General features: G+C 38.2%; 1 protein-coding gene across 1 annotated transcript; it reads right to left on the reverse strand.

Annotated features, from left to right (window-relative positions):
- Nucleotides 1-4,264: 4,264 nt before the first annotated feature.
- Nucleotides 4,265-4,807, reverse strand: LOC132035061 (uncharacterized). Its single transcript, XM_059425379.1, has one exon. The coding sequence runs from the start codon at nt 4,805-4,807 to the stop codon at nt 4,265-4,267; it is 543 nt and encodes a 180-aa protein (XP_059281362.1).
- Between the last annotated feature and the right edge of the window lie 10,366 nt (nt 4,808-15,173).

Genomic DNA, 15,173 nt, shown 5'->3' on the forward strand with positions numbered 1-15,173 from the left:
TACTCAGTGGTAGGGCAAGTCTATAAGCTACTTACCCAATCCGCTCCAAAATTTCAAACGAACCTATAAACCTTGCTCTCAACTTGCTTTATTTCCAAAAAAAAAACATTGCACCATTCATTAGAGAGACTTTCAATAACACCTGCTCACCCTCCATTGTCACAACCCAACCCGATGAGTCGTGACGAGTGTCTGACCTCTACAGACCAAATACCCCTTTACTCATATATGAACCATACTGAACATCAAGGGCCATTAAGTGACTTAAATTGATCTCATACTGCCTCATGAAGGGGTGACATCGTGAACTCTATACATTTACATACATACAAGCTGAAAGAATAGTGTAAGCTAACTAGGCCTCTACATATACTGTACACAAAAGAATAGGAGCCGACAAGGCTACATCATCTGATATACACATACACCCATCTACAGACCTATAGTGGAATAGAAAACTATAGAAAGGATGGGACAGGGCCCCGTCATACCCATATGCATATACATCTCCAAAAGGATGGCATACCAAAATAGACTGCGACTCACTCCGAATCAAATGGAGCGCACCAACTACTGCTGAGTAAAGGTCCTACTGAGCGGGACAGCCTGGATGTCTACCTATACCTGCGGGCATGAACGCGATCCCCCGACGATAAGGGGAGTCGGTACGGACAATGTGCGAGTATGTAAGGCATAGAGAGTAACATAAGTATAAGCATAAGAATCATGAACGGAATGGGAACTCAAAGCAATCGTGTCGCATAGATTTGTATGAACAAGTATCTGTATAACTGACAATAGCTCTGTGGGCGCATAATCTGAATGCCCTTAATGATAATCATGCTCATGTATATAAATATAGGTCATAGTGGTGAAGAACGTTTAGCCCGATCTATATCCCATATAATAGTGCTGAGGAACGTACGGCCCAATCCATATATCATATAATAATGTCGAGGAACGTACGGCCTGATCCATATATCATATAATAATGCTGAGGAACGTACGGCCCGATCCATATATCATCATCAAGGTGCACCAGCTGATCAGGTGGTAATGCATATATAACGCCTATCCTTTTTCCCATACACTATGTACATATAATATACGCGTATATAACGCCTTCTGGTCATGGGTCAATATACATATGAATATGAATACAATGCATAACTGAAATGTATACATAGAATTCTCGGAGTGACATAAGGTCATATTACCTCCGATGGACAACCTTAGAGCTAACATCATCAGCATAAGAAATCTCAAGACCCATGAACATAAGGAACAATCATACGGGGTATAGGAACATCAAAAACCGAAATACTCCTAGTGCTTCTAAGAGTAGAGTAATATGGAAGCTCATTTAGTCGCTTGTTGACTCATAACATAGGATCATGCCAAAATGAAGAAGGAATAGCCTTAACATACCTTAACGTCTCCTTAATTGCTTAACTTTCTCCTTCCACGTTCACAAGATCTACATTTAAAAGGATCATACTAAGGTTAATTCTTAAAGACACTCTTAAGTTCAAACTAGAATAATTCATGAGCTAGCGAAAATTGGGCAGCATTTCCCCTGTTTTATTGACTTCCATCATATTGCAAAAAACCTCCCAAACAACCATAATAACATCCAAAATATCATAACCAAGTAGTCATATTTCATTAAGTCTCAAAATTCATTCTCACATTCAACTTATATCAAAAACTTCACACCAACCCTTTACACAATCGTACACAACACTTTCTTATCATCGTTATTACCCTTCATAACGAGATTATAATCATAACATTCTAACAATGATAACCCAAGGTAAGTTGCTACTCAAAATATCATGAATTCTACATTTGAACTTCATCTTCTACCTTTTCCTTTCACCCAAGTTGTTCAACACCTAAGCATGCTTAACAACATGAAGTAGACATGAAAACTAACCTTTTATCACACAAGAGCAAGCTTTGAATCAAATCAGCCACTTGAGTGAAACCCCAACTTCAATACCAAAGAAAATCTTTAGTTCTACAAACCCTAGTGAGCCTTCCAACACTTGGATCATTTGATTCTTGCTATTTGATTTATGATTTCTCTTGGGTTGTGTGGATATGCTTGGAGGAAGGTTCTAGAGCTTTTAGGGCTTTGGGAAATGTTGGAAATGAAATAAATGAACTAGGGTCGTCTATATAAAAAAAAAATTGGCCCGACCCGATTATACGGATACGGTCTGTATAACTTATATGGTCCGTATAAATGGACCGTATAACCCCACCATATTTTACCCATCTCTGGACTAGTTATATGGACCATTATACGGGTCGTATAAGTGGCCGTATAACGCGAACTTTTCTGAAACTTTCTCTCGTCGATTCGTTCAACCTCCAATCCTTATAGAACCTTATTGAAACTTATATAATACTTCATTAACCATCTAAGGGACCTCATATCTCTTCCTCAAGGTGATTCTAGGAAATGCACAACTCAATGATATGAAATTCCCCAAAACATGGCTCAACCTTAACTTTCTCTGACGACTTAGTTCTTTAGCCTCAAATGCCTTTGGAATCTTAGGCCTCATTTGTTTGCACTTAATGGAGGTCTGAATCTGAATGGTTCAGACCTTAAGTCATTAAGTGCATTTGTTTTACATTAAGATCTAAGCACTTATTTGGTCTGAATAGGTCTTATTCATTAAGATCTTAAACCAAGTCTTAATATCATTAAAAGGCACTTTGTATGGATAATTTTTAACACCAGCTCCACCCCACCCCTCACTCCCACTACCCACCTCAAACCTCCCCTACCTCTTCACCACCCACCCCAAGCCTCTCCTACCCCCACCCCTTCACCACCCACCCCAACCGTCCCCCTAACCCTACGTCCCACTCACCACCACCACCAACACCACCCCCACCATTACCCACCCACCCCCATCCCCACAACCCATCTATCACCAGCCCCCACCCCCCATCTACCTTACCCTAACCACCCCCACTCCAACCACCCACCACCCACCCCAACCCTCCACTACCCTACCCCCTATACCAACTCTCAACCCTACCCCCTACCCCTACCCCTACCCCACTTACTACCAACACCACCCTAACCCTTCACCTACCCACCACCACTACCCTCCCACCCTCACCACCCACCTGCCTTACCCCCAACCACCCCCTCACCACCACCCACCACCCACCCTACCCAGAACCACGACACCACCACCACCCACCACCACTCACCTACCCCACCCACAATCACTACAAAGCATCTCCGTCATTACTAGCGAACATATATGTTTTAGTTTTTATCAAATAATATTTTTATTTTATTAAATTTCTATTTATTTTCTAATATGTAGTTACTTTTTATTTGAAGCTTATATTGATAATAGTTAAATAAATATATTATGGACATTCAGATGTTGAAAAACAAACAGTCTCAATCATTCAGTGTTCAGATCTAGAGACAACATCTTAATCATTCAGACGTGCATTCAGATTCAGACGTCTTAATCTTAATGAAAACAAATGAGGCCTTAATTAGAATCATCAAACATCCTTCTTCACCTTACAAGGGCTTCACGTACACTTTAGGTTTACATTGGCATGTCCATAATGCGAGCGACACGAAATTCCAAGGTGTAACATCCGTGACCACCACATTAAGAATGCTTCAGTCCGCTTAATGCTTTTGCTTACTTTGGATTGTCCGAAGCCTCTCTTCAATCAACTTAACCTTCTCCAAGGATTGTTTTATGAAATCTGTTCCCAAAAAACCAGTCTCACCAGGCTCAAATCAACCAATTGGAGAATGATACTGCCTACCATATAAAGCTTTATACGGTGCCATCTAAATCCTGGATACATAACTGTTAGTGTATGTTTATAAATTAGGCTACTACCTAGGCACTCAAAGAACCAGATTCTTTGAGAAACTATGAAAAAAGGTAAAGTCTTTGAATAAGTAAATACAACAACATACCCAGTGTAATCCCACAAGTAAGGGCCTATGGAGGGTAAGATGAATGAAGAACTTAACTCTAACTTTGTTGGGCAGAGAGGCTGTTTCCGAAAGACCCTCGGCTCAAAAGGAAAGAAATTAAAGAAAAGAAAGGAAAATAAAGGAAATTCACGCAGACATCTAGCCCCTACCTCTCCCATCTACGGTGTGATATCACTCGACTACCTACTACCTTTCTACCCTAATCCTTGACCTCCATACTTTCTAATCTAAGGTTATGATCTAAGTGACCTAAAGTTGTGCCATGTCCTATATAATCACCTCCCTCCAGTTCTTCATCAACCTACCTTTACCTCTCCTAACTCCTACGATAGCCAAACTCTCACACCTCCTTACCGGCGCATCCTTACACCTCCTCTTCACATGCCTAAACCATCTCAGTCTCGCTCCCCTCATTTTGTCTGCAACAGAGTTCAATCGTACCTTTCCCCGAGTAACTTCGTTCCTAATCATATCTCTCCTAGTATGCCCACACATCCATCGAAGCATCCTCATCTCTGCCACATTTATCTTGTGGACATGGACATTCTTGACTGGATAACACTCTGCTCCATATAACAAATTTAGTCTAACCACAACACTATAGAACTTACCATTTTGCCTTGGCGACACATTCTTATCGCACAAAACCACAAAAGCGAGACTCCATTTCCCCCAACCCGCTCCAATACGATGCGCAACATTCTCATCAATCTCCACGTTTCCTTGAATTTTGGACCCAAGATACTTGAAGCTTCCTCTCTTGGATATGGCTTGCGCATCACTGTTCACTTCCACCTCTGCCTCATGCATTGTGTTACTAAACTTACACTCTAGGTACTCTGTTTTAGTCTTGCTTAACTTGAAATGTTTAGACTCTAAGGCTTGTCACCAAAATTCCAACCTAGTGTTAAATCAACACAAGAATTTAGCTTGGAAAAGCTCCTTGATCAAGGGAGGAAAAATTCTTACAGCGTGATTTTTCTTCCTTTGAGCAAGAAGAATTTCCACGCTAAAATACTTGTGTTGATCTACATTCCGCACTTTAACTTCTTGCATAGTAACTCAAGGAACCTGGGTTTTTAGTGCTTAGGTTGTAGCCCAGTTTAACAATTGGTATCAGAGCTAGTTCATTCTACAAAAGCTAGCACCTTGAAAAAATAGTTGCACCTCCTAGAGTACAAGAAAGCCAATCAACTACAAGACCACGATGCTTCAATAGAAAATATTATGGCTGGTGGAAAGCAAGAATAGAAAACTTCATAATTAGTTAGGATCCCAAACTTTGGGAAGTCATCATGGATGGTCCCTTAATTCCTATGACCACAGATGAAGAAGGGAAGAATGAGTCAAAAAAAAAGAGAAGAGTATACCGACAAAGATATCAAGATGATCCAAACCAATGCCAAGGCAAAAAAGATTTTTATCTATGGCATTGGACCTAAAGAATACATTAGAATCTCCTCATGTAAAATTGCAAAAGAACAGTGAGATAGCCTCCAAACCACATACGAAGGAACAAGTCAGCTCAAGAAATCTACAATTGCTATGCTAAATAGAAAGGAGCATGGGAGAAAGGGCGCATAAATAGAGATATTAGGGAGGAATAATAAGTGGATGAAACTTTGCTTCAGAATATTGAACAGATTTCCAGGCAAGGTGATCTATCACCAAGATCAAATATAAAAGGCAATAAAAAGGTCAAGAAGCGAGGAACTACTAAGAAATCATAACCGACTACGGTTGTATCAGAGGGACTTGTAACTAAAACCAGTTCTAAATGATGATTAAATCATTTATCGGGAACATAAGATCAGTGAACATACAACATGCCTTTTCATAGGTTTCAAATGTTAAATACACCACAAGTTATTTTTAATTGCTTTGATGAAACCATTTCAACAAGATAAACATATCCACAAATACAAAAGGAGGCTAGGGATGAATCATGCCACTGCTAACTTCAATGGGAAGATTTGGTATTATGTGGTAGATAAGGTGGATGTAAAAATTCTGATGGATACAGAATTTTTAGTGACACTCAAGCTATTATTAAGGAGTTCAATAGGTACATGATCACAACTTTATATATGCAAATGTGATTCCACTGAAAGATTAGAGTTGTGGGATAATATTATATATCACATTACTAGTACTCCCTCTGTTTTAATTTGTTTGTCTAGTTTTGACTTGGCATGGATTTTAAGAAAGTAAAGAAGACTTTTAAACTTGTGGTCTTAAACTAAAGATATGTAGTATAATGTACTAAAATTCCCTTCAATTTTGTGGTCTTAAACATGTCATGTGAAAAGTTGGAACTAAAGAGTTTAACAAAAGCGACTTTATTTTTAAACGGACTAAAAAGGAAAATAAGACAAAAAAATTGAAATGGAGGGAGTAATATGGATTTACCATGGATGGTTGGGTGTGACTTCAATGTAGTGTTGAATATAGACAAAGAAATTGGAGGTTTACCAGTATACCCTAAAAAAGTATAAGACTTTGCATTCTGTATAAATTCATGTGAACTAGATGAAGTACTATTTAAAAGTAGTCCTTTTACCTAGTGAAATGGGAGAGCAGCTGAAGACTACATATTTCAAAAATTGGACTGAATGTTGGTGAACCAACAAGTGCACTCTTCATTTGGCCAGTTAGAAATGAAAGTCCTATCAAGAACAAGTTCAGATTATGCCCCCTTACTATGCACATATTGAGAACAAATGTTTGCTGCGACCTACGTAAACCAGGTTCTTTCAGCAACTACGCAAGAAGGTAAAATATGGAATATGTAAATCAACACAAGTATTTTCATGTGAAAAACTCCTTGCTCAAGAGAGAAAAGGCCACGACTTATTTCCAATAGGATTTCCCCAAACTTTCCACTACAGTCCGAGCAACTTTTAAGGTTATAATGACTTGTACACCTAAGGAACTGACTATACATCCCTAGACAAATCCTTAACAATTCTCTTAATTGTTGGAGTTCTCACTCCAACTTCTTCAATGACTCTACCCAGCCAATGAAATCCCTTTACAACACAAAAGAATACTCACTACAATCTCTGTGAATGTAATCAAGATACAATTGTAGGATCATACGGAATCTAACTATTACAAATCAAGAATAGTATAGGTAAATCTTTATAGGAACAAGTTATTTGATGTTGTTGTAGTTGATTTCTTCCTGGACTCTGTTATAGATCTCACTCTATCTTCCAAGTCTCTCTTTTTGTGATGGTTCTCCAAAGAACCAATGTTTTGCGTTAAATAGGAGTAGAGTAGTCGCTTGTAGTTCTCCCAATCCATCCAAGACTTGGTTCAATTAATTGCTCAAAAACCAATCCTTGTTTGACTTGGATTTGAACTTCACATGTACGACCAACTTCTCCTAATTCCAAGCTAATTCTATGTGTTCAATTATGGTAATGTTTCCATGTATTGAAGTCCTGTTCCTTGTAGAATTGGAATATGCCTTAATTTTAGTTCTCCATGGTTTCCTTTACGCGCATGGAATTGCTTTCTCTTCATAGACCAAACAGTCTCCATCTCTTGTCCCAAAGACCTGGTTCTCTCAGCAATCCTGCATATGTGTTACCTTCTTTACCGTTTCCTTTTGGAGGTCTATTAAGGATATGGTTCTTTTACATTATTGTTCATTATTCTTGTAGATAGATTGTCACTTGTACAATATTTGTCAATCATCAAAACTCTATAAGATCAAGAATCGATATTGAGATTAAGGTAGTTCAACAACAAGCTCATAATCACATCAAGCCTTTCAAATTTCTAAAGTTTTGGATAGAACGTGACACTTTTATAGATACAGTAAGACAACACTGCACTCCAGATTCTTTAGGAAACCCTTTCCTTATCTTCAAGCATAAACTAAAGAAGATGAAAGGGGTGTTGTCCAAATAGAGTAGAGAAATATATAGAGACATCTTCAAATAGCTTATTATCAGGGAGGAAATAGTTAACATCAAAGAAGAACTTTTGAAAGAAGAACCGAGTGAAATAAATAGAATAGTGTTACAACATGCACAAACTGAGATGAACAAATACCTACACTTTAAAAAGGAATCCTAGATTCAAAAACCAGGATTGAAATGGTTTGTGGAATGAGACAGAAACACCGGGATCTTCCATAATCTAACTAAATGGAGGAGGGAGAAGCTTCAAATATAAAAGATTCAGAATAATAAGAGAGATCGGATTGAGGATGAGACATAAATGGCAGTTGAATCTGTTATTTCTACTTAAAGCAATTTTGTGAGGCTACTAATTCTCATTATATCATATATTCTTGAGATGGTCACAACAAAAACAATAAAAATCCGTATGTAATTCTCAATCAGGAAGAAGTTAAGAAAGCGGTGTTTGAACTTAATGGCACAAGCTCTAGTGGTCCAGATGGTTTCTTAGGGTTTTTCTTTCAGGCTTAGGGATGATGTTTACAACAAAGTCAAGGTTTTCTTCCAAGGTCAGACTTGTTGTTTCCTAAGAAGGAATTAATCAAAGTTACTCAAACTTGAGACCAATAAGTCTAAGTAACTTCATCAATAAGGTTATTTCCAGAGTAGTACATGATAGGTTGAAAGAAGTTTTACCACCTTAGATTTCGTCAAATCAATCAGGATTTGTAAAAGGGAGGAACATCACAGAGAATGTCTTATTAACACAGGAGATAGCAACAGACATTAGAAAAAGGGGAAACTCAGCCAATGTAGTGATCAAGCAGGATATAGCAAAGGCATATTATAGAGTATCATGGATTTATCTTACAAATGTGCTAAGAAATATGAGATTTGTTGAGACCTTTATAGATATGAATATTGGTCGGTGCACAAGCTCAAGGATTCTTTTAGTCTACTAGGGGAGTCAAGCAGGGAGATCTTTTATCACCAACATTGTTCATTATGTTTGCAGAAGTGGTATCTAGAGCTCTTAACTCCTTATTTGACCGCAACAATTATATTGGTTATGGCATGCCTAAATGGAGTGACAAGTTGGATTATCTTGCTTATGCATATGATACAATTATATTTGCCTCAGCTGAAAAGAATTCTTTGGAGAGAACAATAAAGATCTTACAGGAGTATGAAATAGTGTCTGGCTAGTTGATAAACAAGGAGAAAAGTTCATTTTATATATACCAGAAAGTGGACTCTAATATGCTCCAGCATGTGGAACAAATCACTAGTTACCCAAGAGGACAATTTACCCTTAAATATCTTAGGTGTCCAATATTCCATGCAAGGATAAAGAAGGTATATTATAATGAAATTTATAAAGAAGGTAAAAGACAATTTACAAAATTGAAAAGCAAAGCTTTTATCTTATGAAGGGAAATCTGTTTTAATCAACAATGTCTTTGGAGTATTCTATATATCTATTGTTTGTTGTGGTTCCACCAAAATACACAATTAATATGATGCAACAAATCTTTGCTAGATTTTGCTAGAGTAATAAGGAGAAAGTTAGAAGCAGACATTTGGCAACATGGATCAAAATGTGTCTTCCTAAAGCAGAATGTAGATTGGGATACAAATCATTGTATGATGTGTCAAAGGCTTTATTTGCCAAATTTTGGTGGCGATTCAAAACTACCAAGTCACTATGGACAGAATCCATATGGAACAAATACTATAAAAAAAAAAAAAACATACCTACAATAGGTTAATGGAAAGGAAGGTCTCAAATATGGAAGAAGTTATTGGAATCCAGATAAGAGATAGAGCAGTAAATTTGGTGGGATCCAAGGTGATATGATCCTAGGAATTTCATGGACGATTATAAAGGCTAAAACTCGTGTTAGAGCTTTGGATGTGGATTTCCATACCACACACCCTTAGAAGAGGAAGATGGGGCCTTTGGAGGCCATTGAAAAGCAAGCCACAAGGGTGTGGATGCTTTCTTGGGAGAGACATGGAGATGAAGGTCCATTGATAGAAGCCACACAAAGTGGCTAGAAGTATAATTTGTGGCTAAGGAGTACAAATACGAGGCTAGTATTGCAATTCAAGTAAAGAAAAGCCCATGTGGGTTAATTTGTGCAAAGTGCCACTTTAGGGCCTTTGTTGTAATAGGCTTAGACTAAATAGACTACTTAGTCTTCATTCCAACTTAGTTTGACATTTATGATGAAACTCTTATGAGTGTGTTTTCTGCTAGTATGGAGCTAGTTTAGCTAGGATTAGCTAGTATTAGGATTAGTGGGTGGATTCCTTAACTCTTACCTTGAATCTCTCTTGGATAATCTAGTATTAGAATTCCATGTATGAGTTTAGGTCTCTTCTTTATTGGAATGAATTTATCTTATATTATTGATTAATAGGTGTAGCTTTCCTTTCCTCTGTAGATTAGTCACAATTGTAGTTGATTAATTCCTTTCTTTCTTCTAAATCTCATCTCCTTTTCTTCTATTCTCATATCTAAATTTCTATTTATCTTAATTTTCGCGTGTTGATTGTTTCATTTGGTGTTTCACAATCTGAATCGTATCATTTGATATCAGAGCCTAGACTAAGGATTATTTGTTATATCCCGCATTTTGTACGTTGGGATATTCCGAGTTAGTTGCGACAAGTTAAGGGCAAGTCCATTTTCCGGTTTTGTTTTAATGCACAAGTCGCTTATGAATATTATTATTGGCATGGAATGTTAAGGGCGAACTTGAAATTTGAAAAGTGTTATTAGTTCATGACTTCTTGGAGAAGCCAACTGGCCGTGGACCCCACCCATATTTTGGCCACTTGTTTTGAGCCACAAAAGGAGATAGGTGTTCATTATATTGTGACGGTTATATATATAGGTCAAGGGATGACCAAGTCAATAATTAGTCATCTTTTATGATTTAAAGAAATTTCTAGAAAATTGAAGAAAATTGAAGAAAAGAAAAGAAAAAAAAAAGAGGGGGCCGGCCATCTGCATGGCCATGTGCCTACTTGTATATATGTATATAAGTGATATTAATACAAGACACAATTCATCATTCTCCAACTCTAGAAAATTCAAGAAAAAGAAAAGAAAGGAGAAGGGAGAGAGCACGGCCAAGAGAGGGGCTGGCCGAACATGCCCCTCAAATTTGGTCAAGAAAAATTATTTTCTTCATGCTTTCCTACTAATTGGAAGATCCTCATCGACGTGGAGTAGTTGTTGGAACGAGAAAATCATCCGTTGTTGCTAGGACCACTTCTAGCCGAGGAAAGAAGTTGAAAGAAAAGGTAAGGTTCAAACTTGTTTTTCATATGTTATGCATGGTTTGGGTATGTTGTGAAGTTTGGAGGTGAATGAAATTCATGAAAGTGGAATGTTGATATTGTAGCCGTGTGTGTCTGTTGGCCGTGTGTAGGTGTGTGTTGTATAGGGTGATGAATTAAAATTGTTTAGCATGTTGGAGGTTGTAATGTGTTGAAATAGTCAAAACTCATGAAACCTTGCATGTTGGGGTGTAGCCGTGAGTATGGGTGGTTGGTGTAGGAAGAATGAATTAAATTGATTTAGTGTTCTTGGTTGATTATGGTGTAGATTCTATGATGAAAATGAGTGTTTGATGATTCAAATTGAAGATAAGATTGTTGTGGGCTGATTTGGAATGTAATGCGATTCTAATGGAGTTCTTGAATTTATGGAAATAATGTTGTAAACGTGTGGATTGTTGATGTAGTTTATGAGTTTGGAACAAAAGAAATGTGTTGTTGGTGTCTCCTTGTACTTAGAAGGTTTCGGGTTCCCTTGTGTATTGGATGGGCTGATTTGAATACTTTATGGATTGTTCGAAGTGTTCTTGAATCGTGCTTGAATGATCTCGGATTAATAAATGAATATGTGAATGTCGATGCTAGCTTGAAAGTATGTAGTTGAATTGAATGTAATTCAATGTCGTCGAATGATGTGGTAAGGAGTTATTAGTGTTAAAATGCGCTTGAAATTGGTTATTGATGTTGGCTATATGGTTGTTGGTATTGTTGTGGAAGATTTGGCCGAGTTGGATTCTCGGGGTCGTTGAGTTTATAGAGGTCTGCCCAAATTTCTGGGATAAAGTGAAGACTTGGAATCGACTTCTTCGATGTTTATGGCCAATGGTTGCTACTTAATGATATAATTGTAGATCGTGAGAAGTCGAGGCGTAAGTTTGGATTATCTTAGAGGGCGGCCAAGGTATGTAAAGCTCACCTTTCTTTCTTTGGCATGTCTTAGTTAATGTAGGCCATGATGTAATCCCCGAGGTAACTCTACTCCTACGATCCGAGCATGTCCATAACTTTTAATTTCTTCTTGATATCCGTATTTGTAATGTAGTTAAATTATGGTTTTTATGCCTTTGTATGAGTGAATATGAATGTGTATAAAAGACTATGTTCGTAAAGGAGTCTGAAACTACGAACGTCCGTAACTTTCATAAAAAGGCTCGGATCGCTTCGATTTGTCCGTAGAAGGTTCGATAGCATATAAGGACCTTAACCTCCATAAGCGGGCTCGGGTCGGTTTGATACTTGCCCGTGGGCCCACAAGACTTTACTTGTGTGTAGTTCTAGCGACGTGTTAAAAGCATTTAATATGGCTACCACTCGACCCCGAGTATGATTACTCGGTTATACGTTAAGTTTGTAATAAGGATTTTTATACATATGATTCCGATACATGACTATGATGACTAAAGTTCTATTTGACAAGTCCGAGTAATATTTGACGTAAAGCGGATTTGACTATGACTATTGGCTGAGCTTTTAAATGATAGTCCGTTCTGATTGTTCTATGGAATCTGCGTTAATGTGTGAAATGAGAATCCATATACATATGATTTTGGTACGTAACTATGATTAATAAAGTTTTAATTGATATGTTTCCGAATAATATCCGGAAGAGATTTGATATGACTAATGCTATTGTCTTGTAAATAATAATTTATTTGATTATTCTGTTAAGACTGTACAAATGTTGTGAATGCATATAGATCCCACGATTCTGCTCGTGCATATTATTGTTACTTCCTTCGCAGAGTCCCGGGCCGGTACTATCGTGCGCACAATCCGAAGTATGATGAGCTTTCGAAGGATGATGAGCGACTAATATTATGGTGTTATGATGTGTCCGGTACGCCGAGCCCCTTTTGGCCGGGTACCGTGGTTATATGATATGATGTGATGATGTGTGACGGTGATGCATGAGATATGAAACTTCCGAAGTATGATGAGTTGTGGCGCCCAAGGCAGGAGGGGCGACCACGTTTCGTCTGCCGTGTCCATTATGGACCGCATAGGGCATGATATGATAATCTGATGATCTGATGACATGTTGACTTAGTAATGTGATGATCTGATAACATAATGAGTCTGTTCTGATGATATGATAATCTGATGCTATGATAATCTGATGATATGATAATTTGATGATGCGATAATACGATGGTTCTGCTTAATGTGATAATTTGATAATCTGATAATTCTGTCTAATGTGATGATATGATCTGTTCGTTTCGGAGCCGGTGGTGGGGCAAACCGGTGGCGAAGGCAAAGTCCCGCCTTTGGTTTAGGCGAATCCACATTGGTTTAGGCGAATCCCCACATCGGTTAATGTCAATTTCTATGATATGATCTATTTTATACATATGAGACGAGAAATGTTCTTTTTAAGGAAAGAAAGCTAAGCATTTTGGGTATTCTGATTATTATATTTGTTTCCTGTACTTCGTATATATGAATTGTATTTCAGACATACGCACTTTGGTACTTTGGCTACTATGTTCACTTTCGGTATTCCGTACTCTGGTTATGATCTTGTTTTCTGTGTTCCCTACTTTACATACTCAGTACATATTAAAACCGACCCCTCTTCGGGGTCGCGTTTTATCCGCGGTGTACACCCAGTGAGTCAAGATATTAGGAGAAGATGTTCCAGCGGGATTGGCGAGCTCCACTCCCTCCGGAGTGCAGCCGAGTCAACATATATATGTGTTATGGTATCTGATTATGTTAGAGACTTTGCAGACAGTGTCATGTGTATAGTATGTCGGTCTGTAAGCGGCTCCATAAGCCAATGTATTGTTATATATTATATTATATATTTCGTACGATTACAGATGCCGTTTGTTATAAGAAGGTGAAAAGCATAAGTGTTTTCCGAAAAAGTTCTATTATGTATTTATGCTATGATTAAGGGCCCAGTCTCATTATGAGTGCTATGAAGGTCAGCGGGTTCGCTCGGCCCTAAGTAAGGGTCGGGTGCCCATCACACCCTACCGGATTAAGGGTGTGACAAATTGTTATCGGCGGATTCGTCCTGGGGGTTGTACGCAAAGTCGTGTCCGGTAGAGTCATTTATGGTGTGAAGCCGGCCACATTTATAAACGGAGGCTACGGGGCATCTGGGGTGATTACTCTTTCTTTCACCTTAGATCGTGCCCAGAGCCAAGCTATAGGAAATGAGATTTGCGGTATTAACTTTTGATTTCGGGGAGAAGGCAGCGGCGAAGAAGAAAATGATTAGCGATGTTGGAAGCTACAAAGGCATGCGAGTAAGCCAAGGTATGAAAGATATATGTCAAGTAAGGTATCGGCATACGATTGAAATGCAAAGTTGAAAAGCGAAAAGGAAGGTAAACAAGAAAGTGTGACACGTGTAGCCGTGTTGAACATATGAGGTAAATCTAATATTTCCGGACTTTTATGAATATTGAGAGCCTTGTGTGGCTATGGTACGATACAATACGACATGATATGTATGTATGATGATGGCCCTGTGAGGCACTGTTGGTATTTCCAACGTGCGGAGTTTTGGAATAGTAAGAAATACAGAGGAAACTCTGCCGAACTTTTGCTAGAAATGGTACGGAAATGAGATGTAAGGTTGGAATATGTTTTGAAAGAGTCGTGTTAATAGTAACGATGGGAGTCGACTGAGCTACGAGTATGGCTGCCCTCTAGGAATAAGTTAACCAAGGAGCTGGTGATAATAGTAAATAGGAGGAAAATATGATGAAATTATAGTCACGGGAAGAATTGTGACGGATAGGAATGTATTAATATGACGAGTGCCAAGGGATGTGTGTCGTGAGGCGTTTTGGGAATATGCTAAGATTCCGACTTACTTAATATTATGTGTCGAAGGTCATGCGGTGAGGTAAACGCAGTCGGGAAGGTGTTAAAGCGTCATATTTTATCAAAGTTCCAAGTTA

Source organism: Lycium ferocissimum, chromosome 10 (genome assembly GCF_029784015.1).
Source record: "Lycium ferocissimum isolate CSIRO_LF1 chromosome 10, AGI_CSIRO_Lferr_CH_V1, whole genome shotgun sequence".
Classification (NCBI taxonomy): domain Eukaryota; kingdom Viridiplantae; phylum Streptophyta; class Magnoliopsida; order Solanales; family Solanaceae; genus Lycium; species Lycium ferocissimum.